Source organism: Oncorhynchus gorbuscha, linkage group LG04, assembly GCF_021184085.1.
Source record: "Oncorhynchus gorbuscha isolate QuinsamMale2020 ecotype Even-year linkage group LG04, OgorEven_v1.0, whole genome shotgun sequence".
Taxonomy (NCBI): domain Eukaryota; kingdom Metazoa; phylum Chordata; class Actinopteri; order Salmoniformes; family Salmonidae; genus Oncorhynchus; species Oncorhynchus gorbuscha.
This window is the reverse complement of record NC_060176.1, coordinates 61,732,448-61,759,376: the sequence shown is the minus strand read 5'-3', so window position 1 is coordinate 61,759,376 and position 26,929 is coordinate 61,732,448. Positions and strand designations below refer to the sequence as shown.

The following is a 26,929-nucleotide window of genomic DNA, read 5'->3' as shown; positions in this document are numbered from 1 at the left end:
TACTTATGTTATATACACTGACTATACCAAACATTAAGAACATCTAATGTCATCTCCCCTTAAGCCCTCAATTGGCCGGGACATGGACTCTACAAGGTGTCGAAAGAGTTCCTCAGGGATGCTGGCCCATGTCGACCTCAGTTGTGTCAAGTTGGGTGGTGAACCATTCTTGATATACACAGGAAACTTGAGTGTGAAAAACCCAACAGTGATGCAGTTCTTGACACAAACCGGTGCGCCTGGCACCTACCATTCAAAGGCACTTAAATATTTTGTCTTGCCCATTCACCCTCTGAATGGCACACAGGGTAGCCTAGTGGTTAGAGAGTTGGACTAGTAACCGGAAGGTTGCAAGTTCAAACCCCTGAGCTGACAAGGTACAAATCTGTCATTCTGCCCCTGAACAGGCAGTTAACCCACTGTTCCTAGGCAGTAATTGAAAATAAGAATTTGTTCTTAACTAACTTAGGTTAGGTAAAATCAAATAAAAATACACAATCCATGCCTGAATTGTCCCAAGGCTTAAAAATTATTTAACCTGTCTCCTCCCCACTGAAGTAGATTAAGTGGCAATAAGGTTCATAGCTTCCACCTGGTCAGACTCATGGAAAGAGCAGGTGTTCTTAATGTTTAGTATACTCAGTGCACATGTTACTGCAGCCTTGACACCAGGTAGACAGAATGCCACAGTAATCAAGGATCTACAACTAAACGGCTTGCTGCTGCAAGTTTATTCAAGCAAATTAACACAGATCATTTGGGTGCATTTTCACAGGAACTAAATCAAGAGGTTGGCCTTTTGCCTAATCCATATTAGCTAGAGAAGTCAATTTCTGTGAATTGTGTCAGGAGGACAAGAGCCTTAGGACAAATGTATAGCATTTTTTTCACCCATCTCTCCTTAATGCAATAACTCTTCACATCTCCTGATTAAGTGAGGGCTGGAAGTGCTATTGAATCAGATCTCTTAGTGCTGGTCAATATTTAGAGCAGGGTCAGTTTGGCCCTTGTGGCTTTTTGTAGCTTTCTCCATTCGTCTGTACCAGCTCTTCACCTTGGTGTTCTCCATCATGTCATCCCAGGCCTCAAGACCCTCCATCACTCTCAGGATCCCATACACTGCCTGTAGAGAGAAGAGTTGTGGACATAATTAGCAAACACTTCCTGTTTACTATTTGTCTATAGTAAACAAAAAGCCAAACAAAGGTCTCATCAGCAAAACTGCATAAGACAATACAAGTTATAGAAGTCTAAGATAATACTTCACATGACATGTGGTGCTCTTACCAGGTCAGCCAGATTGGGCTGGTCTCCACCCATGAACTTCCTCTTCTTGCCAATGGCCACCACCCACTCATTGACTGCCTTGTACAGATCCTGTCTCACGTCATCCTGCAGGTTGTGTCTGCAGGATAGAGGGGTTTAATATAAAACCGAGCTCATCACCAAACATTGGCTGGTTATTCAGAAAAATCCACTTATTCAAGAACTATTTACAAAAACTGTATACATGTACAAAACCTTACAACAGATCATCTTTTTTATTGGGGCACCCACCTACTTTTCAGTCTTTTTGAGATGACAAACATGGCAGCTGCTCCAACATACTTTGCAAAGAATCCCTCATAAGTGCCAAACTTGCCCTCACGGACGATATAGTCAAAGGAGGCCAGGGCCTCTCCAGTGGTCCTGTAAACATTGGGCGAGATCAGGTGCACCAGCCAATCATCTGCCCACTTACGCCATTTGATCTCCTCCCTAAAGCAGTTTGAAGGGAAAGAGAATAAGCGAAAGGGACATTTAAGCCTAACTGATGCTTGACATGTATTATATCAGCATCCCCAATTACTACTCTTCCTGGGATCCAAACAGGAAACAAAACAAGTAAAATACATAATACAAAATACACTACATGACCATAAGTATGTGGACACCTGCTCGTCAAATATCTCATTACAAAATCATGGGCATTAATATAGAGTTGGTGCAGGCCAGTCAAGTTCTTCCACACAGTTCTTGCCAAATAATTTCTGTATGGACTTCACTTTGTGCATGGGGGCATTATGCTGAAACAGGAAAAAGGGCCTTCCCCAAACTGTTGCCACAACGTTGGAAGCACAAAATCCCCTAGAATGTCATTGTATAATGTAGCATTAAGATTTCCTTTCACTGGAACAAAAGGGGCCTAACCTGAACCATGAAAAAACAACCCCAGACCATTATTCCTCCTCCACCAAACTTTACAGTTGGCACCATGCATTGGGGCAGGTAGCATTCTCCTGGCATCCGCGAAACCCAGATTCGTCTGTCGGACATGCCAGATGGTGAAGAGTGATTCATCACTCCAGAAAACGCGTTTCCACTGCTCCAGAGACCAATGGCGGCAAGCTTTACACTACTCCAGCCGACGCTTGGCATTGCATATGGTAATCTTATGCTTTTGTGCGGCTGCTCGGCCATGGAAACCCATTCCATGAAGCTCCCGACGAACAGTTCTTGTGTTGACGTTGCAAACTGCTTTTGGAAGCAACTCGGTAGTGAGTGTTGCATCCGAGGAGAGACAGTTTTTGTGTCAAGCGCGTCGGCACTTGACTGTCCCATTGTCTGAGTTTGTGTGTCCTACCACTTCGCAGCTGAACCGGTGTTGCTCCTAGATGTTTCCACTTCACAATAACAGCACTTACAATTGACCAGGGCAGATTTGATTTGTCCCAAAAACAGTGCTTTTATTTTTTTAAATATTTAGTACCAGTCAATTGCTAGTTACTAATTCTAAAACTGACTGTAGCTCTATGTTAAGGGTGTCAGTTATTTATTTGACTGTCGTAGCTGACTTGTACACAGTTGAGTCATCAGCATACATAGACACGGGTTTTATTCAAAGGTCAGTGGAAGGTCATTAGGAAAAATTTGGTACACCCCTCAACCAAATTCCATTAGACATCCATTAATACACTGAATAAAAATAAACACAATATGCAACCATTTCTAAGAATTTACTGAGATGCAGTTTACATCTCATTCAAATAGAGTTGATCAGGCTGCTGAATGTTGTCCCACTCCTTTCAATGGCTGTGTGAAGTTGCTGGATATTGGCGGGAACTGGAACACGATGTCGTACACGTTGATCCAGAGCATCCCAAACATGCTCAAAGAGTGATGTCTGGTGAGTATGCAGGCCATGGAAGAAATGGGACATCTTCAGCCACAAGGAATTGTGTACAGATCCTTGCGACATGGGACAGTGCATTATCATGCTGGAACATGAGGTGTTGGAGGAGGATGAATGGCACGACAATGGGCCTCAGGATCTCATAACGGTAACTCTGTGCATTCAGATTACCATTGATAAAATGCAATTGTGTTCATTGTTCGTAGCTTATGCCTGCCCATACCATAACCCCACCATGGGGCGCTCTGTTCATAATGTTGACATCAGCAAACAGTCAGCCACACAACAGTCTGCCATCTGCCCGGTACAGTTGAAACCGGGATTCATCCGTGAAGAGCATTTGCCCACTGAGGTCGGTTACGATGCCAAACTGCAATCAGGTCAAGACCCTGGTGAGGACAACGAGCATGCAGATGAGCTTCCCAGAGACTGTTTGACAGTTTGTGCAGAAATTCTTTAGTTGTGCAAACCCGCCGTTTAATTAGCTGTCCGGGTGGCTGGTCTCAGACGATCCCGCAGGTCAAGTCAGATGTGGAGGTCCTGGGGTGGTGTGGGTACAGGTGATCTGCGGCGGTTTGATTAGGCAGAGAATGTAAATCCATAACACCTCAGTATTCAGCAATAGGTTATGATCAATGATATCAAAAGCTGCACTGAAATTTAACAAAACAGCTCACAATCTTTTTATTAATTTCTTTCAGCGAATCATCAGTCATTTGTCAGTGCCGGGCATGTTATTAGGTGCCCTTCCCTATAAGCATGCTGAAAGTCTTAATTGTTTTTCGGTAAAATAACATTGTATTTGGTTAAACATGATTTTTCCAAACGTTTGCTAAGTACCAGTAACAGGCTAATTGGTCAGCTGTTTGAACCATTAAAGGGTGCTTTGCCATTCTTGGGCAGCGGAATGACCTTTGCCTCCCTCCAGGCCCGAGGGCACACACCGTCATCTAGACTTAAACGGAAGATGTAGCAAACAGGAGTCCCAATGTATTCTGCTACCAACTTCAGCTTGTCCTTATTTATGGATACCAACACCTTTGTTCACCTCTCCTACAGCAACACCTTTGTTCACCTCTCCTACAGCAACACCTTTGTTCACCTCTCCTACAGCAACACCTTTGTTCACCTCTCCTACAGCAACACCTTTGTTCCACTCTCCTACAGCAACACCTTTGTTCACCTCTCCTACAGCAACACCTTTGTTCACCTCTCCTACAGCAACACCTTTGTTCACCTCTCCTACAGCAACACCTTTGTTCACCTCTCCTACAGCAACACCTTTGTTCACCTCTCCTACAGCAACACCTTTGTTCACCTCTCCTACAGCAACACCTTTGTTCACCTCTCCTACAGCAACAACTTTGTTCACCTCTCCTACAGCAACAACTTTGTTCACCTCTCCTACAGCAACAACTTTGTTCACCTCTCCTACAGCAACAACTTTGTTCACCTCTCCTACAGCAACAACTTTGTTCACCTCTCCTACAGCAACAACTTTGTTCACCTCTCCTACACCAACAACTTTGTTCACCTCTCCTACAGCAACAACTTTGTTCACCTCTCCTACACCAACTTTACAGAACTCAAAACGACACTGCTGGTCTTTCATCATTTGGTCCGTTATGCATGAATATGAACAGTCAGCGTTTGTTGTTTGCACGTGATGCCTAAATTTTCTAATCTGGTCAACAACAAAAAAGTTGAAGTGAATATATCAAAGGGTTTTGTTATTAATAAGCCATCTGCCTCAATGAAGGATGGAGCCAAGTTTGCTTTTTTTACCCAAGAATTTCATTTAAGGTACTCCAGAGCTTTCACCTATCATCTTTGATCCATGGTATATTTTCTCTTTTGTTTAGTTTAGTGATCTCAATTTACTGTATGTTTGCCAATCTGCGGAGTTGGAAGACTTATTTTCTATGCCTCATCCCTCTCAGCCATAGTTTTTAAATTAATATATCCATGGGGATTTGGTAGAGCTATAAACGTCAGTTTCTTGATGGGCGCAGGCCTATCTGTAACTGGAAGAAGCAATATCATCATCTATAATAATAATAATAATATATGCCATTTAGCAGACGCTTTTATCCAAAGCGACTTACAGTCATGTGTGCATACATTCTACGTATGGGTGGTCCCGGGGATCGAACCCACTACACTGGCGTTACAAGCACCATGCTCTACCAACTGAGCTACAGAAGGACCACAGAAGGATCTAAAAAGAGTAGTGATGTATGTACACCTTTTAGAGAGATTTGGACAGACATGTATTTTCATGAATGACATGCACGGAATGGTTTTTGGTCATTATATGGTCAGCAGTAATTTGGCACCCAATGTGTTCACCTACTTTCTGGAATCTTTCTCGGGGTACATCGTCTGACCTTCAGCTTCATTCACCATCACCCAGTACTTGTTGTTGAACTCGATCACCTCTTTCCCCTTCTCATTGACAGCCTTCATCTCTGGGTAACAGTACAGAATTTCTGAGATGGTTTTATCCCTGAGGGGGAGATAGAGAAATCAGACCACTTCATGTAAAGAAAACACAACAACACTTTTCATAGAGGTAGTTACTTACTTGCTCATCAACCGTGTCTTCAAGGCACTGATTATTAATGAGGAGTCATTCAGTTGCTGATGAGTCAAGAGCACAGAAGGGGAGAGAGAGAGAGAGAACACCTGACAAGTTTTCCCATCATCCCATACACACCTGTACGTTGTAACTATAATACCAAGTCATGCAGAGTGACTGTGTCCCCTCTTACCACATCATCATTCACCATCACAATTGGCACTTTTCTGTAAGTTGACCACTTGATTTCCTTCCTCATGACGGGGTTGACCTCCACAATCTCATATGGAAGCCCATGGTAGTCTAGGAAAGCTCGCACTTTACTGCAGAACGGGCAGGTCTTGTACTGATACAAGGTCAACTTCAGGCCACCAACAGAAGGCTGAGAAAGACAGGGACGTCAGTTAAAAGTAAATGTCATTCATTAACGTTACATATACATTTACAACGCAAAATGTGGCACATTTCAGGATGTAACATTGGGCAAGCTACTTGACAAAAGTACACCACAGAGGTTGTTAGCTGACAAACATAAGATTCAAGTATATATGGCCAGTAACGAAAATATTTTTCACATTAATATTCTTGCCAAGTATTATTACCTTGACATCTTCAGCAAGGTGATGTTGGACGGAGAGCTTTATCGTTTGATACAAGCCAAGCCCCCCTCCAATCAGGAACGCACACCCCAGGACCCTGCCACCGCGCAGAGGTGTGCTGAAAAGCAGTTTGGAACGGAATCCTGCACCACCTGTTCTGTAGGCCCGGCTCGATCCATGTAGCGGGACCCTTGGAATCAGGGAGGCAATATTCCCAGCACGACATGGTGGAGACTCCAAAATGTGCCAGCCGACCTTACTGAGAGTTCTCGCACAGGCGGCTGCCATCTTAATTTTTACATAAATTCCCACAATTCTGTGCGTTGGGACTTGTTCGAGTACATCGTATCAACGCTGAATTTTCGCTCTTGGTAATGCGTTTTGGTGGGATGTTCAAGAGCGAACACTTTCTATACGCTTGAGCTAACTCATACTGTACATTCCATTTTTTTATTGGCTGATTACGAGCTGGATTTTAAAGATTTAGTCTCACAGCTCTAAATAATCTTTGCTTAAAAGTTTATTTTGAGCATCAGTCGAAATAACGCATCACTGCTTGATGCGATGTACACCAACGTAAAATGATAGGATCATGCATTATATGACTAGTGTTTGTATTGCTATTGGGGCTGAATTAAATGAACAATTCCAAAGAAAGAAATGGCATCATGAAATTGTTAAAATCAGACCAATGCGCATTGCACGCCCCCCGTGGTTGCAGGGGGAGGTTTGAGAATGAAGATAGAGGATGACCTAGAAATTAAATGCTGAGCGATTGCAATGGATTGTGAAGTTTAGACTAATAGCTGAATAAACTATTACAGTATCGTACTACATATCAACTCAAGGTGGTGCTGAACTCACTGAGGACATTTACACAAGAATACCAATCGCTGATTTGGTACACGAACTGTGGATAATCAAAATGCTGGATGCCGGTACAGAAGAAATGAAAATCTATTCTGAACGTGCACGAGAAGACATTTGAAGAAGGTCATGAAATTGAGAGGATGATAATGCTGGAAAAACAGGTATACTACAGTCACCTGGGGTAACGTTATTATGTGAGGTGCACTAGCTGTCACAGTGTTGTAGTGTTGCGTCGACACACATAATAAATAATACATCATATTATGATTTTGATCATGGTGGATTATTTTCATCTGAAACCTCACTGAATAAACCCCTAATCTGAATGCATGTGAATAGTAATTTGTCAGCATGCCCATGACCCCAAATATGTTTATGCATTTATTGGATTTGTGGATAATTCTCCCTATGGTCTACTATGTTGAAGGTGAAATATCATCATTTCATCGTTGGTGCATGAATAAACATCATTATCTCACATCCATCATTGCAACAGCATCTGTTAGTCAGTTTCCATAGATATGGTCTGAATGTGATACACATAATCTCTCTCTCTCTGTGTATCTCTCTCACTCATACACACAGATAGACAGGCAAACCCATGCACGTGTGCATACACAAACATGCATCCACATACAACACTTTCTGGAGTCTCTTTGCATTTCCAATGTCTTCATCATGTGTGTTTATCTGTCTGTGTGTTTCCAGCAAAGGCCCCTGTGTAGACTGCCTTCACATTTAATGACATACACACATGAACACTTTTCTGATTAAAAGATAAAGGGCATGACGCTGAATATTTAAATCTCTGTTTGTTGTTTTTATAATAGGCTGTGCATTGATAAGAATTAACAATAAACACAATGATATTCTTGGCAAGGAAGTGAAGTTCTCTAGGAAATATCCTTTTTGGATCAGGCCCTCTGGCCTTCAGCGCCTGAGGGAGGGTGACCTCCCATTGTTAAACTCAGCTCTTGGGCTATAAAGAAAGCAAAGAAAGCCTCCCCCCAAAACAACAAACTCTCCAACAGCTTTTGAAATGGACTTGTTTGCTCTCTCTGGATTTTGATATATTATACATATGTGAGAGGAAATATCTGGGGTTACCATGGTAACATCACCTGTTGACCATGAGTTTTCAGGCAGGGAGAGGTTTTGCAGGATGTTGCTCTCTGCGTCACTCCTGGAACACAGGTCTTCCTTTGTACATAAACCTATCATGAACTGCCTCACAAAGTTGTTTTTATGTGCATGTGTCTGTGTCTGTGTCTGATGGGGGGGGGGGGGGTTGAATATTAAGAAATATGCCTAAAAAGGCATGAAATGATGGCTCTGTTCATTTTCGATCTCGGTCTTTCTCCTTCCCTGACTTCAAAACTGAACTGTAGACGATTGATCTTCTTCATGCATTTTCTCTTCATTGTTGTATGACTTTAAGCAGTTTTGATGTGGCATATGAGCTCATTTCTGATTCTGAATAGAAAAAAGCAGACCTCTCTAATAGACTGGCCTCACTGCACACATATGGCTCCTTCTTCTTTATGGAATGTGACAGGAATCTGTGATTTAAAAAAACAACACATGCCTTAGTTTTCTGTGCACAATGCAGAAGAGGCTCCTTATAATCCTTCTATATCTTTTTGACCCTGCCCTTTAATCCTCAGAACGAGTTGTAATGTGAGTTAAATTATGATACAATGCCTTTGTGTGTAAACTTACTTTGCAAGTTGTCATTGTTCCAATAGTATAAAGGCTATGCCATTACTACTGTAGGAACCATTTCAGCCCACTTACAGTGCATTCAGACCCCTTGAGTTTTTCCACATTTTGTTACATTACTGCCTTATTCTAAAATTGATTGATGAAAAAAATAGATATATTTAATCTACACACAATGCCCCATAATGACAAAGCAAAAACAGTTTCTTTAAATTTTAGCAAATGTATAAAAAACCAAAAAAACAGACATACATTATTTACATAAGTATTCAGACCCTTTGTCACGTTTGTCATATGAAGGCAGGCAACTACACATAGTCAAGATCCCAAACCAGAAAGTGGGAGAAAGGCCTGCCTAAATATGATCCCCAACTTTTTTACATTTACCATTATTTAACTAGGCAAGTCAATTAAGAACAAATTCTTATTTTCAATGATGGCCTAGGAACAGTGGGTTAACTGCATTTTCAGGGGCAGAACGACAGATTTGTACCTTGTCAGCTCAGGGATTTGAACTTGCAACCTTTCGGTTACTAGTCCAACACTCTAACCACTAGGCTACCCTGCCACCCCAAGACAATGATAAACAGCTGTCTCTGATTGGGAACCATATCAGGCCAACATAGACATAAAAAACCCTAGACATACAAAAACCTACAGTACCCACCCTAGTCACACCCTGACCTAACCAAAATATATAGAAAACAGAGATATCTAAGGTCAGGGCTTGACAGTACCCCCCCCCCCCCCCCACCCCACCCCACCCCAAAGGTGCGGACTCCCGGCCGCAAACCTGAACCTATAGGGGAGTGTCCGGGTGGGCATCTACCATCGGTGGCAGCTCCGGTTCTGGACGCAGTCCCCACTCCCTACACTGATCCCTCCGCTTCTGTGGAACCGGACAATGGATCGTTGTCGGAGGAACCGGACCATGGATCACAGCCGGAGACTCAGAACTGGGAACCGTTGCTGAAGACTCTGGACTGGGGACCGTCGCTGGAGACCCCAGGCTGGGGACCGTCGCTGGAGACCCCGGACTGGGGACCGTCGCTGGAGACCCCGGACTGGGGACCGTCGCTGGAGACCCCGGACTGGGGACCGTCGCTGGAGACCCCGGACTGGGGACCGTCGCTGGAGACCCCGGACTGGGGACCGTCGCCGGAGGCTCCGGACTGGGAACTGTCGCCGAAGGCTCTGGACTGGGAACATCTGTCACGTTGTCGTATGAAGGAGACCAAGGTGCAGCGTGGTATGCGTACATTCTATTTTAATTAAAAGAATGAACATTGAACAAACTAATAAAATAACAAACGAAACGTGAAGCTATACAATAGAGTGCCTACAGGCAACTACACATAGTCAAGATCCCAAACCAGAAAGTGGGAAAAAGGCCTGCCTAACTATGATCCCCAATCAGAGACAACGATAAACAGCTGTCTCTGATTGGGAACCATATCAGGCCAACATAGACATGCAAAACCCCTAGACATACAAAAACCCTAGACATACAAAAACCTAGAGTACCCACCCTAGTCACACCCTGACCTAACCAAAATATATAGAAAACAGAGATATCTAAGGTCAGGGCGTGACACCCTTTGTTATGAGACTCGAAATTGCGCTCAGGTGTATCCTGTTTCCATTGATCATCCTGGAGATGTTTCTACAACTTCAATGGAGTTCACCTATGGTAAATTCTATTGATTAGACATGATTTGGCAAGGCACACACCTGTCTATATAAGGTCCCACAGTTGACAGACATTCTGCAGCATTGAAGGTCCCCAAGGACACAGTGGCCTCCATCATTCTTAAATGGAAGAGGTTTGGAACCATACAGAGAGATCCTTGATGAACCTGCTCCAGAGCACTCAGGACCTCAGACTGGGGTGAAGGTTCACCTTCCAACAGGACAATGACCCTAAGCAACACAGCCAAGACAGCGCTGGAGTGGCTTCTGGACAAGTCTTTGAATGTCCGTGAGTGGCCCAGCCAGAGACCGGACTTGAACCCGATCAAACATCTCTGGAGAGGCCTGAAAATAGCTTTGCAGTTACACTCCCCATCCAACCTGACAGAGCTTGAGAGGATCTTCAGAGAAGAATGGGAGAATATGAATACTTATGTAAATCTGATATTTCCGTTTAAAAAAAAAGAAGTTTTATTGCTTTGTCATTATGGGGTATTGTGTGTAGATTGATGAATGAGGGGGAAAAAAACAATTTAATCCATTTTAGAACAAGGCTGTAACATAACAACATTTGGAAAAAGTAAAGGGATCTGAATACTTTCCGAATGCACTTTATGTGGTTTTTGTGTGTTATGTTGTCCATAGTTTTTGTCTTTGTATATTCCATGTAATTTGTACACTAGACGACACTATATGTTGGGTCATTGGTCACATGTATATTGGCACACAGGTGACCAGGAAGTAGGGATACACATGTATGGCAAGCATATGCTGTTTTTATCTTTGCTGATGAAAGGGCAAAAGACCCAACAAAAGAGTGACATTTGGAAAGTGGTTTGTTTTGCAAGACATTTTGCAAATCCCATTGTATCCCACCAGTGCTAGAGTGGCTATCAAGAAGGTTGGCCAACTACAGTTTGGGTCCTGTTAGTAACTATCCCTTTTATCTGGTCTGGCTAACTAGTAGCCGACATGGAAGTTCCATAAAACTATTTGGATATCACCAAAGACATTTTGTGTTTTCAACATGCTGACATTGGAGAGCAAAGACAATGTTATTAATAAGGAATAGATGATGTCCTGTGGCATTGACTATTATACTTTTAAGCAGAACAAGACTCATCGTGTTGTCTGCATGGTGGGGGTTCTGAGTGTGCTGTGCACCACCCTGTCCTGCCTTTGTCTACAGGAAGTGGATGTGTAGCCTATGCCACAACCAGCTTCCTGTCCTGGCTCTGGCAGTGAGGCAAGACTCGCATGCATGCAGCCATCGCATTGGCCACACGATTTAGCCCTATGAGGGGACATATTTGCCTTACAGTTTCCCTGACAACTACTATTCTACATTATGCAGGCAGTGTGGGACAGCCACTGCATCTGAAAACAGTTTGCAGTGTCTCAACCCTCATTCTATTGAACATAGAGGACACATACTCGTTTCACTGCCCACTTATCTGTCTACCTATAGCCAATGTTAAATTGCACCCAATCTACGAATTAGGGTTTGATTTGGTTTAGATTACAAATTGGTCTCTTCTCACTTCTCTGAATGAGCATTGTACGATAGTACTACATGTAGATGCTTTTGAAACTTACATTTCACAACAGCTACTGTGACTCACTCTTGTAAATTATGAAACAGGGTGTTTTAAATCAAAATGTACCAAGTCTATAAATGCTTTTTTCATGGGAGAAACAAGTTATTTGTCTAATCTTGTAAAAAGCGACTTTAGTCTTTAGCCATTTGAGCTAAAAGCTGTGTGACCTAAATGCAGTATCATGTCTGATTAATTTGAGTTCAGCTCTCTGTTTGAAGTCCTAGTGAGCTACTAGAGAGGGTAGCTGGGGCATTAACAGGAGCAGTACTTCATGCAGAAAGATGTGTGGACTGAGTGTGGACACATTGCACCTCTAATGTATCACTTTCAGCCAAACAAACACTTATCATTTTGCCTTGACAGCAGCCGACATAGCGACATGGATTTGCCCCAGAGCTATTTTCTCTTGTTTTACCTGGATTTGTTTTTTTTTTACACGACACAGCCTTGCTTCCAGTGTTAACATTGACTACACTGCAGTACAGTCAGAGAGGAGAGGGAAATGAGCATACCTGCTGCATTTCACATTACTTTTTTTCTCTGCTGTCTGCATACTTCTGTAGGCTGTGGTTCGTGTGAAAAGGTGTGCGAACAACATTACAATGCCACTGAGGAAGGAAAATCAGCCACTAATGTTTGAATGTGCTGCTGAATGCTGAGGGGTTCTACCTACAGCAGGATGAAATAGAAGAAAGTGGCTTGGGCAGCTGCTGAGAACACAGACAGTCCCTTGTGAGAAACACTCTGTGGAGCTGAAAAGAGAGTGAGAGGGGGAGGGAAAGCGAGAGAGAGAGAGAGAGAGAGAGAGAGAGAGAGAGAGAGAGGCTAGAAGAAGCAGATGAGGGAGAGGAGGGGTTCCTTCCAGTCTGCAGTGGTGGTGTTTCTGTCAGCAGCAGCCCGAAGTTCCCGTTTGTTTGTGTGTGTGTATGTCATTGATGCAGAGTGAGAGTTAAAGCGAAAGGGAGAGTAGCGATCTGTTGCTACAGGAGCCTCTACCCTCTGTGTTCTGTCTCTGGGAGTGAAATTAGCAGCATGGAGACCAAGTCCCTCTCCAGCTTTCACAAAGCCCTGGCTCAGCCAGTCAAGATGTGTATGTTTGATTTCCCTGTAAACATACTGGATGATCTGGTAAGAAAGAGCTCATCTGTTGTAATTTGAGGCAGTCGCAGTCTCTTTGGCTGTTGTGTGTGTGTGTGTGTGTGTGTGTGTGTGTGTGTGTGTGTGTGTGTGTGTGTGTGTGTGTGTGTGTGTGTGTGTGTGTGTGTGTGTGTGTGTGTGTGTGTGTGTGTGTGTGTGTGTGTGTGTGTGTGTGTGTGTGTGTGTGTGTGTGTTTATGGGTGAGAGAGAAGGTTGTGATTGAGAGAGAGAGGACTTGTTTGTATGCTACAGTATGCTACCACCGGAGTGGGGGTTCAGCTGTTCAGTGTGTCTGGCACACATTCACAGTATAGTTAGGCAACCATTCCCCTGTGATGTCATTCACTTCTGCTTTTTTTCTCACACATGTTTGATCATGCCCACTGTTGAATGTGGATGTGTTTTTATTGCTTATTACATAGCTATGAATATGGTAATACTTGCTGATGGTTTGGTGTTGTTGTTATTCACTGAGTTTGGAAATAGACTATGTGATCTGGTCTCTAGTTCCTTCTGACTGTGACAGGTGCATCTCTGTGTGTTTCATTGTGACAGCTGTTTTGCTCTAACTGTACTCTTCTTACTCACACCCTCATACACTTAATGATAGAGGAACTTGTTTTTGTTGTACTAGGTCCCTGTGGTAGCTGCTGGTCTAGGGTGTATTTACAATTACCTGTTGAACAAATTGGAAAACAGAATCATTGCACTGGGGGCATTTTAAAGAAAAATGTTGTGTTCCCTCTGGCAGTTTAAAAAATGTTTGGTGTAGTATTTCTAAATGAAAGAATGGGCACGAAAATGAGTAATTTCTTGTTGAATGACAACAAAGACTTTCCTGAAGGATCTCTACTGTTGACCAATCATCGACGAAGGGGCGTAGACTTCAGCTAACGACCTCGGCTTGCCTCAAGAATTGTTGTGTGCCTGAACAACCAGGGAAAAAAACGTACCAACGTCCAAAACAAACAAATATCACAAAAGTCGTCATCATATATGCACAAACTCTTCCGAACTGTTTCGGCTGTGAAGCATGCCGACACCCCAAACCATGTCAGAAAGACCATGTTTCCCCTGCTATTAGATAGGCTGTCTCCTCAAGGTATTGTTAAACTGCCTAAGAGTGATTGCTTTTGGTATCGTAAAATGATTTTTAAATGCAAAGACTTGAGCTAGGCGTGCCTCAGTATGGGCTAGCAGCTGCTCGGTTCGCAGGAGTTATTTCACTGTGTTTGAATGGAAGGTTTCTTTAGGAGTCGCCTCTCCGTCTGTCAGGGGGAAGTTCCTCTAAGAGCTATATCGATGTGACTTAGTGGACTTTTTTGTTCAGCTTGTTCAGCTTCTAGTTCACATAACGCCCCATAAAACTAGGCTCTGTAACCTTTATCAGAGATTCACCACAAAAACACCTGTAACTTCTAGTTCGCACAATACGTACTCCACCATAAAGAAGCTGTACGTACTTGTGTTGGTAGTGGCACTACTTTTGGTTTAACTGCTTATGCTGACCATTTTGGCTTTCGTTTTAGCTGAAATCTAACATGTCTACATTTGTCAATCCATTAGTTGATTTTCTGATGCAAATATAGAATTGGCATAATCATATTTTGTTAGGCCTAATAGCTTTTGTATACATTTAGCCTCACAAATGAGTGAGTCACAACGTTAGTTGAATGGGAATACCCCTGGGAAATCCAGGGTAACATGATGCCAGTGATTTCATTTTCTGTTCAGAGAAGAAAAGTGCAAAGTTTGTTAAGGTTTGTGCAGTTGAACATAGGGACAGTGTATTCACTCTTACAAGCTATTAACAGGCTTTTTGGAATCCCTATTATTTTTGAGTAGAAGTTAATGTTTTATTGTTCTGTGCGTGTTGACCCAGCTGTTTAAGTAAACACCCACTGGGGTGGGCCTGAAGTGGTCACCCAATCTGTGACCGGGGTGGGGAGCGAGGGGAGGGTGAACTCTGAGCCCTGCTCATCCCGGTCCGGTTTCATCTCCAGTGTTATCTCCTGGTTCTGAGGGAAGCAGTGATGTGGGCTCAGTGGACCTGTGGACTGCTGAGGAGTGGAGGCTGCTGTAGGACTCAGTCTATGTGCCAGGCTGCCTTCATTACTGTGAGACACAGAGAGGTAGACACACAGGTAGGCATCAACTCTGATACACTTAATATTACGCCGGGAAATGTGAGTTTCTTTGATATCTGATCTTTTTTACTTAGCTTCTTTTAGCATGTTATACATGCTTTTAGTGAGCTTGAGCATGTGCGTGTGTGTGTTCCTCACATTTGACAGTGGCATATTATCCAATAGCTTGGCTTTGTTGACTCTATTCTACAGTGTCTTCAGAAAGTATTCACACCTTGACTTTTTCCACAGTTTGTTGTGTTACAGCCTGCATTTAAAATGGATTAAATTGAGATTTTGTGTCACTGGATGACACACAATACCCCATAATTTCAAAGTGGAATTATTTTGGGGGGGATTTCACCATGAGACCAATGGTGACTTTAAAACAGTTACAGAGTTTAATGGACAACATAGTTAATCCACAATACTAACCTAACTGACAGAGTGAAAAGAAGAAAGAATGTACAGAATAAAACATATTCCAAAACATGCATACGTAGAATGTATGCACACATGACTGTAAGTCGCTTTGGATAAAAGTGTCTGCTAAATGGCATATATTACAAAATATTACATGCATTATGTTTACAATAAGGCACTAAAGAATAACTGCCAAAAAAATAATATTATGTTCTGAATACAAAGCGTTACGTTTGGGGCAAATCCAAAACAACACATCACTGAGTACCACTCTTCATATTTTCAAGGATGGTGGTGGCTGCATCATGTTATGGGTATGCTTGTCATCGACTACGAAACATTTAGGCTAAAAAGAAGCGAAATAGAGCTAAGCACAGGCAAAATCCTAGAGAAAAACCTGGTTTAGTCTGCTTTCCAACAGACACTGGGAGACAAATTCACCTTTCAGCAGGACAATAACCTAAAACACAAGGTGAAATACTTGTTACTTACCAAGATGACATTGAATGTTCCTGAGTGGCCTAGTTACAGTTTTGATTTAAATCAGCTTGAAAATCTATTGCAAGACTTGAAAATTGCTGTCTAGCAATGATAAACAACCAACTTGACAGAGCTTGAAGAATTTTTTAAAGAATAATGTGCAAATATTATACAATCCAGGTGTGCAAAGCTCTTAGAGACTTACCCAGAAAGACTCACAACTGTAATCACTGCCAAAGGTGATTCTAACGTGTATTGATTGACTCAGGGGTGTGAATAGTTATAAATGAGATTTTTCATTTTAATTTTCAATAAATCTGTGAAAAATTCTACAAACATATTTTTACTTGTTGTTATGTGGTTTTGTTTGTAAGTGGGTGAGAAAAAAACATATATTTAATCAATTTTGAATTCAGGCTGTAACGCATCAAAATGTGGAATAAGTCAAGGGGTATGAATACTTTCTGAAGACACTGTAAGACCTAATGCTCATACTTCTGTATTTTGCAGTTATAGGTTACAGATAGTACAATTGCACAACCTGAGGTGAGCCCAGTGGCCAGAAACACAATGACAAGTATCATAAAAAGGTTAAGGCCGGGGTCTCCTCTCAATTAACTCACGCAGAGAATTGTTGTGATCAACTAGCATTATTTTTCTTTCTTTTAAATAGCTTGCACATGATTCATGGTTAAAACAGTCTGTCTGGTGATATAAAGGCCTGTTGTTATATGGTGAGATCTGTCTCTCTGGGTCTGTTAGCTCACAGGGGCTTGTCATGAGACGAGCGGTCAAAGGACTGAACTCATGTAACACTGACCTGAGACTGAAAACACCATGGCCTGTGTTGCCGCCTGGCCCTGACCCACTATGGCAGAGGTCTGAAGCTGCGGATCTTAGAATTATCAACAACAGGGCAATTCTACAGTAACAGATTGCTGCTGAGCCAAATAATTTTCACATTAAAATCTATACCAATCAAAACCCAATGATTACGAAGTTAAATAAACCATCAAATTCTGTGCACAATGACAACTTTTTAAGAATTTAGCACTGAACATTTGACAAAAACACATTTACTTAAAGAACAGTGCAGATGTCAAATTTGGTAACAGATTTGACGTTTTTTGCTGTTTGTGACATCACTCTGTTACCGTGGAATTGCCCAACAGCAATTTGATGAGCAGCAGATTGCAGCAAAATCATTCAAGTTTCCTCATCAACAGATGCCACCATGTAGATTTGCTGATGACAATGCATGCTTTTCAAGGTGGATTCATTTATGCTTGGTAATTCTTGTTGAATTATGGATAATAATGGGAACCTTTTTGTCATGGCAACCTCGGGAATTGTGGTCACTGGGTTGAGTGTGTTGGTTGGCTAAAAATGTCAGAAAACTTGTGATTTCAATTAAGGTAAAGTGTGCTGCCTGTATTATGCAATGTTTGTGTGTTTTGTATGTGTGCATGCATGTGTGGATGAAGTCCCTCCTGAGAGAGTAGTAAAGCCTGTTGGGGTATTTGCCAGAGCCATAGTAGAACAACACTGCTATTTGTTGATTCCAGAAGGAAGCCTGACAAATGGAATAGGGTGGACTGTTGTTAAATCATTGCAGGGCAAAAGGTAGCAGAGTAATTACATTGCATTGATTGCAACCTACTGCTTGCACCTACAGGCTGACAACTTTCCATTTCCATCTCTCTCTCTCTCTCTATCTCTCTGTCTTTCTGTATCTCCTCATCCCATACAGCTGTTCAGGGAGAGATTTGTGAATTTGAAGCGTAGCAGCACTGGTAATCTGTATTTTGTGCTGCTGAATGCTGGGAAAGTGGAGAAAATGTGGACTCAGGAATGTATTGGGGAAAAGACCCCCTGTTGTTGAAGCAGATGCGAATGAACCAATTCACATTCACACCTGTTTTTCTTTTTATGTTGTTGAATATTGTATTTTGCAATGTCTTGTAGTAAAGCTTGGTTCTCAAGAGGTTCCAAGTGTGTTCCAATTCTGACCAGTAGAGGGGAGTGTCACTCAAGAGAAATACCAGCAAAATGGTCTGTTCAGTCAATGTTGGAGATGACATGGGCACTCATCCACAGAATACAAGAGGCATAAATAACACAAATGATACCATTCCTTTGAACTGCAAACGTATTATCCTTGTGATATAAGCAGCTGTTTTAAAAAATGCGAAAAGTATTGAATGCTATAGTTGATGCCTCACCTCCTTCAAAAATGGCCGTTTTGCCTTTATACAGATTACACTTCTCATTTCCGACTAATTGAAAATTAAACATATTTTAAAGTATCTCCATTTCTTAAACAAGCCATACAAAGCTGGTTACAATTTCAATTTGATCCTCCAGAAAATATAGAACAAATATTACAACAAATATTATGCTTAAACTCCAATATATTGATTTATAAAATAAACATTCTTTATGAAAAAATATTTTTTAAATGGTATTATATTTATTAAAGATATTATTAATAGAAATGGTGCAGTTATGTCACAGACACTGTATTTTTGTTCAGTGTATATGCGAATGTCTGCTCAATCCAAAATGACAACCAACTGATTGCAGAATTACCACATAAATGGAGGAGGGAAGTGGAAGAAGGAGAAGGTAGAGAACTTGTCTGCCATATATTAAAGATATAAATTGGCTGAAATGGATTGGCATAAATAGAAAAATATAGAGATTTTCGATTCCGTGGCATATGGTATATGAATTGATACAAACAAATAGTTTCGACACTTCCGAGTTTTTCCATTTCAATTATTATACAACATTCTTGCCACCAACCAACAGAATGTTGTATGCCCTGTATATGCAATCTCAGCTCTGTAGATTTTGCTGCGAAGAGACAGAATCAATAGATCATTTGTTCTAGTATTGCCCCTATGTAGCTTGTTTCTGGTCACAGGTTCAGGAATGTTTAAAAAACATACACTTAAAATGAACCTTACTACAAACAGTGTTGGGGGATTTGGAAAGCCATAGTCAATCGATCAATAATATAATAACACTCGTTGGAAAGGTTTTCATCTTTAGCTCACAATCGGTGGATACTATGCGATTAGAAAGGTTCAAAATGAATGTACCACGTCACAATTCAAAATATATGGCACATGGAAACCAAACGAGGGCGGTCTACGGTGATGGGTGGGATGGTCTGAGAGTGGCTGAGGAGTGGGATTAAAGAGCTCGTGTTCGGTCATGTTTATTGGTATGTGTTTGTTGTATATAACGTATATATATATATAACGTGTAACTTTATACATTTATATTATAATAACCCAGTATATATTATAATACCCCAGCGCTAAATTAAGTTATGCTGTTCTACTCACTAATTCCCAGGGAATTACCCTCACTGTGGTTCTCTGACTATGATCCATCCAATTGTAACACGGATGCGTTTTTTTATTCATTATATTTATTTATAAGGTTTTAGTGGATTATAGCCTACGCTTGAGTTTTTTCTATCCTTTTTCTGTTTCTACTGAGGTGATGTCTATAATACATCTTGCCTCTATGGATATCTGCATTGGAAACATTTTAACAGGACCAATATTTCAGTCTTGAATATACCTTATCTGGAAACGGTTTCCACGGCGACCTCATAGTAATAACATTCACAGAGGGACGGGTACCGTCAGAAAGGAGGAGCTATGAGTAACATTCCGCAATGAGTCATGCATTTCTAAATACAGTAGGTCGAGACGCCTGCCTTTAGCAGTCTACAGTAGCCAGCGTCGTCTCTGTACTTCACTCTTTACTGTGTGGTCCTCTGGTAAAATGAAATGTATTGTAGCCTATCATCAGACGTAACTATGGATGTACGACAAAGAAAGGTTGTCACATCTATTGACTGCGGTACTCGTATCCGTTACTAATGGTCCGCTTTATGGGGATGTGCTCTGATGCGCAAAGCATCAAATCGGGATACCTCGATGAGATGTTCGATGCTGGAACATGGAAGGTGCGCAATATTTGGGATGGGGTAAAGCTGGAGGTTGGCGAGGACGAAAGCCCCGTGGTCCTTAACAGTTTTACACATTTGGACCCTGACCTACCACTATTTGAGGTAAGTTGGGGAACTGTGCGTAAATAATTCTCCATCAATACCGAGACAGTATTTTAATCTTATGCCCTATAGCTAGTGTGTCACTATACTGAACATTTGGTGTGATAGTTGCCTAGTGATTTGTGTCTTATTAAAATGTATAGAATTTAGGCCTACTGAAGTTCATAGTGATGTGGCAGAGTTTTCCTATGGTTGGTATCATGCTTTCTAGAAATATGTCCGGAGTGTCCTGTAGCCTACTACCCATTGCATAAGGACACATTTCAATTCTCTAGGAAGGTCCAAAGAGTGGAATATGTTGGTTTTAATTTACTATCTGCTGATGCTCAGTATTGGCCTTATAGGCATATGGGGAAAGAGTAAAGAAGCACATATACTTCAGCACATATTATAAAGTGGGTGGTTCCTTTAGCAATTGTTATTTACTGAGACGTTGCAGAAAAGAAAGCATTGTGGATGATTAGTCAAGTTGGTTGGCTTTACATTATGCCTCCTTCCATCACATGGAATCAGATGAGGGAAAGCGTGTAGTTGATACAGTGACTTTGAATGTTGGAAAAGTAAGTATGTGAGTTGATATTGGCTTGGCTATTCGGTTAGTTGTTACATCAGATCAAGATTTGCCAGGCAAAACATTGGTAATTCTGGGAAAGTGCATTCTTACGCACACCCTGTCTGTGTATGTGTGTGTGTTTTCAATAACACCACTGTCTGGCATGTATGTTTTAAATATGTTCAATAACCTTCTGAAGAATAAAATATGCCTTTATTTTCACCAAGCTTATGAAACTAAAGGCTGCAACTCAGAAGATATGTTATTTTTTATAATATTTTTTTAATTATTAAAGACAGTAGGTTTCCTTCATTTATACATGTCACATGCTTAGAGAGGGCAATTCAGGCTCCACTCCTACATTTCTCTCTCCCTCTGTCTCTCTCTCTCCTATAATCTAATCCTCTCTAGTAACACAATTACTTGATGCTTAATCCCCCTCTTTCATTGGGCTAGGAGCTGCCTCTACAATCACATCCATTCTTCTCCTTCAGCTGAGAATGTATGGTGAATGTACAGTATTGGGATTCAATGGTTCAGTTGTGTATAAACAAACTCAGGACACTGCAATTAATGTGACACTTCAGCCAATGGCCATTAATCGCTTTAGGGCCCCTGTAACCCCACCACAGTTATCCTTGAGCTGAAGCAGTAAGAGACTGTAGATATAGTATAATTTGGTCTATCTCAGTAGTGCTGTGTCACAGGCTTGTTGGCATAAGATTGATAGTGCTATGGTCACTCTGTCTTCTGGAAGGTTAAATCACTGGTAGTGGTACAACCAAGGGCAGTGAGGAGGATCCACCCTGTCATCACTATATACGTGTGTCCTTAGGCCCTCTTCCGAAAGCCGTGATGCATAGTCATCTAGCCAATACTGTCACGTATACTCCCTCTCTGGCCTCTAGGTCATCAGGCTGATGATTATCCCGCACACCTGTCACCATCGTCTCGCGCACCTGCGCTTCATGACACTCACCTGGACTCCATCACCTCCTTGATTATCTTTCCTATATCTGTGTCTCCCTTTGGTTCTTTCCTCAGGTGTTATTGACTCTGTTCGCATGTCGGTGTGTTTTTTGTGTTCATTTGATTTATTAAAACACTCACTCCCTGAACTTGCTTCCCGACTCTCAGCGCACTCGTTACAAATATACTGTTCTGATGATAAAGTACTGCACTCTATAGCTAATTGTTTATTTAGGGGCATGAGTTTATTAGGGCAATCCAAGAGATTAAACTGGTGTAACTGGCACAAGTTCTCCTTGGTAAAATATGAAGGACCAAAAGCCTGTTCCGATCAAAAAGTCTTATTGTTAATCATGCAATAATGAAAATATTAGGAATTAAAGGGTATTTCCACATATGGGGTTGTGAGCCTATTGGACTTATTATTTTGTCAACCAAATATGTCAATAGCGAATGATACTCTCCCTCTAACTAGTGAATTACATACTTTGTTGTTGTTTTGTGTGTGTTTGGAAAAGGTCTAGAAATGTCTTGCTGATTGATGTTAAGGAGACCTTTGTTGGATCTTGTCCTGAAGACTGCAGACTGCAGGCGGAGGCTTAACTGAGTCCTGTAACAAGAAACTGGAGGTGGATTTGTAGAAACAGACATAGAGGAGCTTTTGTTGTTGTAGATCATTAAAATGGAGACAGAAAGAAGAGCGAGGGATAGCGAGAAAGTGGGAGAGTGAGTGAGAGGGAGAGTGAGTGAGAGGTAGAGTGAGAAAGTGGGAGAGTGAGTGAGAGGGAGAGTGAGTGAGAGGGAGAGTGAGTGAGAGGGAGAGTGAGAAAGTGGGAGAGTGAGTGAGAGGGAGAGTGAGTGAGAGGGAGAGTGAGTGAGAGGGAGAGTGAGAAAGTGGGAGAGTGAGTGAGAGGGAGAGTGAGTGAGAGGGAGAGTGAGTGAGAGGGTGAGTGAGTGAGAGGGAGAGTGAGTGAGAGGGAGAGTGAGTGAGAGGGTGAGTGAGTGAGAGGGAGAGTGAGTGAGAGGGAGAGTGAGTGAGAGGGAGAGTGAGTGAGTGAGAGGGAGAGTGAGTGAGAGGGAGAGTGAGTGAGAGGGTGAGGAGCACTGAGGTTCAGGGAGGTTGAATGAGAGAAACAGACAGTGGGTGGAATGTTTCGGCCTGAAGCCCGGAAAATAACTTTATTCCAAATTCTCTAGACCTAATAATACCAAATAAGTGGTAGTCTCGGACTTACTTGGTTTGTCTGACTACTCAAAATCTAAGTTTAGTGGAATAGCTCCTGATCTAAATTCACATATAAAAAAATAACTCTTACAGTGTGGCACTCAAAAGAGAATGTGGAAGTCAAGCAGATAATGCACTCTTGCATTCCTAATGACTAAAAGCTCAATCAGTTTACACTTGCATTGCTAAGTGTTGTGCAAATCATAAATTGATGTCTATGGGACATTTTCTGCAAAGTTTGCGTATATTTTGGGTTTAAAGTTACAATTCTTCTCCAGATAAAGTGATCCTAAGCGGTTCATGATCTCATTGGCATTCTACAGTCGTTGTGTGTGAGAGGAAGCTGCTGCCTGTGCTAGAGGGCCACTGTTGGACTTCACTATTCTTTGTGTTGTGTACTCTATTTTGGAGCATCTCTTTCTGGTGGGGACTTCCTATGTGTCCTTCCCTGAACAGCTGGAGGAGACAGTGATCGTTATCAAACCAGTTGTGGATTGGCCAACAGTTTCCAAATAGCCAACACTATCAACACTACTGAAATACTATTATGAAAAGTAGATGGTTATAGCGATGCTATGCATTAGCTGTTATTGTGCCATGTGACATTGTCTATTCAGGCACATATATAGAACTGACCATCTCTCCACTGATGACTGAAGGATGGATGTCTCTGTTGACACTAGCTCAGAGTCCAAAGATGGGTGCTTTGTTGATGTGGTCATTGTGGCAACAGCATCTGTACATGCTATTCATAAGCCTTCTAACTTACTGAATCTAACACATGTTCCAGATAGATTATTTTTATGGATGGGATGTACAATACATAGATAAGACCATTAACATGCCCACTCATTGTTGACATGCTTTGATAGAGGAAGTTCCCCATAGAAGTTTTCATTCTGATGCAGTCTTGCACAAAAAGTGATCTTGTGAAACGGAACCCATTCAAATGTTGCAGTTGTTGTGGTTACGGAGAGGTCCTCAGCCAGTCCATTACAGACTAGTTTTTTGTTCCTTTGTTTTTGACGGACTTTCCAGTTGGATTTCGCTTTCTGATAAACTGCATGACTTATTGGACTTTAGTTCTTCCTCGTGTGAGGCTCCTTTCCTTTCTTCCCTATAGGGATGCCCCACTATTGTCTAGTATCTCGCTTAATCATCACTCTCTCATGAAAGCGCAGTACCTGTTTGTCAATGTCTTGGTTTTTATTTTCATAATAAGGAAGGTTATTTATTAGAATGTATGGTGTCACTCTATTAGTGCTCAAGTACAACACTTGATAAAATCACCTTAAGATCCAACACTTAATAAAACATCTACTCAAGTAGGCCTATCAACACTTGATAAAATCACCTTAAGATCCAACACTTAATAAAACATCTACTCAAGTAGGCCTATCAACACTTGATAAAATCACCTTAAGATCCAACACTTAATAAAACATCTACTCAAGTAGGCCTATCAACACTTGATAAAATCACCTTAAGATCCAACACTTAATAAAACATCTACCCAAGTAGGCCTATCAACACTTGATAAAATAAACTTAAGATCCAACACTTAATAAAACATCTACTCAAGTAGGCCTATCAACACTTGATAAAATCACCTTAAGATCCAACACTTAATAAAACATCTACTCAAGTAGGCCTATCAACACTTGATAAAATCAACTTAAGATCCAACACTTAATAAAACATCTACCCAAGTAGGCCTATCAACACTTGATAAAATCAACTTAAGATCCAACACTTAATAAAACATCTACTCAAGTAGGCCTATCAACACTTGATAAAATCACCTTAAGATCCAACACTTAATAAAACATCTACTCAAGTAGGCCTATCAACACTTGATAAAATCACCTTAAGATCCAACACTTAATAAAACATCTACCCAAGTAGGCCTATCAACACTTGATAAAATAAACTTAAGATCCAACACTTAATAAAACATCTACTCAAGTAGGCCTATCAACACTTGATAAAATAAACTTAAGATCCAACACTTAATAAAACATCTACTCAAGTAGGCCTATCAACACTTGATAAAATCACCTTAAGATCCAACACTTAATAAAACATCTACTCAAGTAGGCCTATCAACACTTGATAAAATCAACTTAAGATCCAACACTTAATAAAACATCTACTCAAGTAGAATTTCAAGACTTGATAAAATCATCATATGATTTAGTCGAGTACTCACAAAATATTAACCAGAATAATAAAAGTCTGTCAACAAGATGGTTGGTGACAAAGTTATTTCTTAGTTTACCTGAATCAAATGTTGTATATTGTATGTGTGTGTGTGTTTGTCGGTGTCTATTTTTCCGTGAGAACTACAGACACGTGGAATTAAGACCATGAAAGGCATACTACTATTGTGTATGTGTTACCAGGGCTCCACATGCAATCTGTCACATTCTGACCATAGTACTGTTATTTTATTCTTTGTTTTAGTATGGTCAGGGCTTGAGTTGGGGTGGGCAGTCTATGTGTGTTTTTCTATGTTGGGGTTTTGAGTTCAGCCTAGTATGGTTCTCAATCAGAGGCAGGTGTTGTTAGTTGTCTCTGATTGAGAATCATACTTAGGTAGCCTGGGTTTCACTTTTGAGTTGTGGGTGTTTGTTTCCGTGTGAGTGTTTGTTGCCACACGGTACTGTTTCGGTTTCGTTCATGTTCACGTTTATTGTTTTGTATTTCATAGTGTTCAGTTTGTCTTAAAATAAACGTTATGGACACTTACCACGCTGCACATTGGTCCTCCGATCCTTCTCTCTACTCCTCCTCAGAAGAGGAGGAAGAATTCCGTTACACAATCTCTGTCTGATGACTAAGCTATGATTCCGGCAGAGAGGGATATGACTGGTCAAGGCTTAATGGGGGAAGCCGTTCTCACTTGTATGTCTGTTTCCTGGCCCTATGCCCTGTTCCGTTGGGTCTTTGGGAGTTCCCCCTGATTTCCATGGTAACCTGGTCTCTGAAAGCCTCTGAGAGTTCCCTGACTTTCCACAGTTGTAAATAGGTCCTGTGTGGCATGGCCAGGCCACAGGCTGCCACAGGTCACCACAGTATACATTCACACACAGTCCAAATGTTATCTACAACCCTTTAATCGATATATAATCTTATATATCATTTCTTATTTATTTTTATTCAAGACCTGGTGAATCTGCATAGGTCTAATTTGAGTTTTCTTAGGCCTTGTTCCATTAACATAGAGAGAGAAAGATTGTCCTTATGTCAAGAACAGGGCTGTGTTCCATTGGGTTTAGATAGATAGGCCAGCAGTATCTGTGTGCTCAGCTGATAAGGGCTACTCTCACTGTGAAGTCCAAGGTCTGTGTGCTCAGAGCCTGCTTTCAAACACAGCCATACAAACATGTTACAAATGATTTATAACCACGTACAGTAAACTCCTCTGTTCTAAAATAGAGTGTTAGTAATATAGCACTCAAACTGGATTTGAATCTCTGCCCAGCTCCATGGAAACCAAGCAAAACAGAGTGGCTGTGTGATTGAAGGTGAGAGTAGGCTATGACTAACAGCGAAAGTATTTTGGAGGTGCTGCTGTATATCTAGCTACCGAAAGGTTCTGATGAATAATGTGCTACAGATGCATAAGTAGGTGTATGACTGATGCCTGTGTCATGCTTGATTAGTGTACATACCACTACCCCACTGAGGAAGCCGCAGTC

At 41.4% G+C, this 26,929-nt stretch overlaps 2 protein-coding genes across 5 annotated transcripts in view; one reads left to right on the top strand and one right to left on the bottom strand.

Annotated features, from left to right (window-relative positions):
• Positions 1–702: 702 nt before the first annotated feature.
• ptgesl (prostaglandin E synthase 2-like) lies at positions 703–6,667 on the bottom strand. The gene is made up of 7 exons (XM_046345373.1): positions 6,353–6,667; positions 5,944–6,132; positions 5,757–5,812; positions 5,526–5,678; positions 1,558–1,758; positions 1,288–1,405; positions 703–1,123 (listed from the first exon to the last, which is right to left on the bottom strand). Exons 1-7 carry the CDS (start codon positions 6,635–6,637, stop codon positions 968–970), a joined length of 1,158 nt encoding a protein of 385 aa, XP_046201329.1. The 5' UTR covers positions 6,638–6,667; the 3' UTR covers positions 703–967.
• Positions 6,668–7,110: 443 nt separating this feature from the next.
• LOC124034428 (ral guanine nucleotide dissociation stimulator-like) overlaps positions 7,111–26,929 on the top strand; it is a 29,698-nt gene continuing 9,879 nt past the window's right edge. Inside the window, exons 1-2 of one of the 4 annotated variants that reach the window (XM_046347632.1) lie at positions 13,082–13,353; positions 15,366–15,506. In XM_046347632.1, the coding sequence (XP_046203588.1) occupies positions 13,258–13,353; positions 15,366–15,506 (237 nt within the window). In that variant the 5' untranslated portion in view covers positions 13,082–13,257. Of the gene's footprint in view, positions 7,381–13,081; positions 13,354–15,365; positions 15,507–20,107; positions 20,482–26,929 lie in introns of those variants that run through there. The other 3 variants (XM_046347636.1, XM_046347635.1, XM_046347634.1) reach the window with 3 other exon arrangements.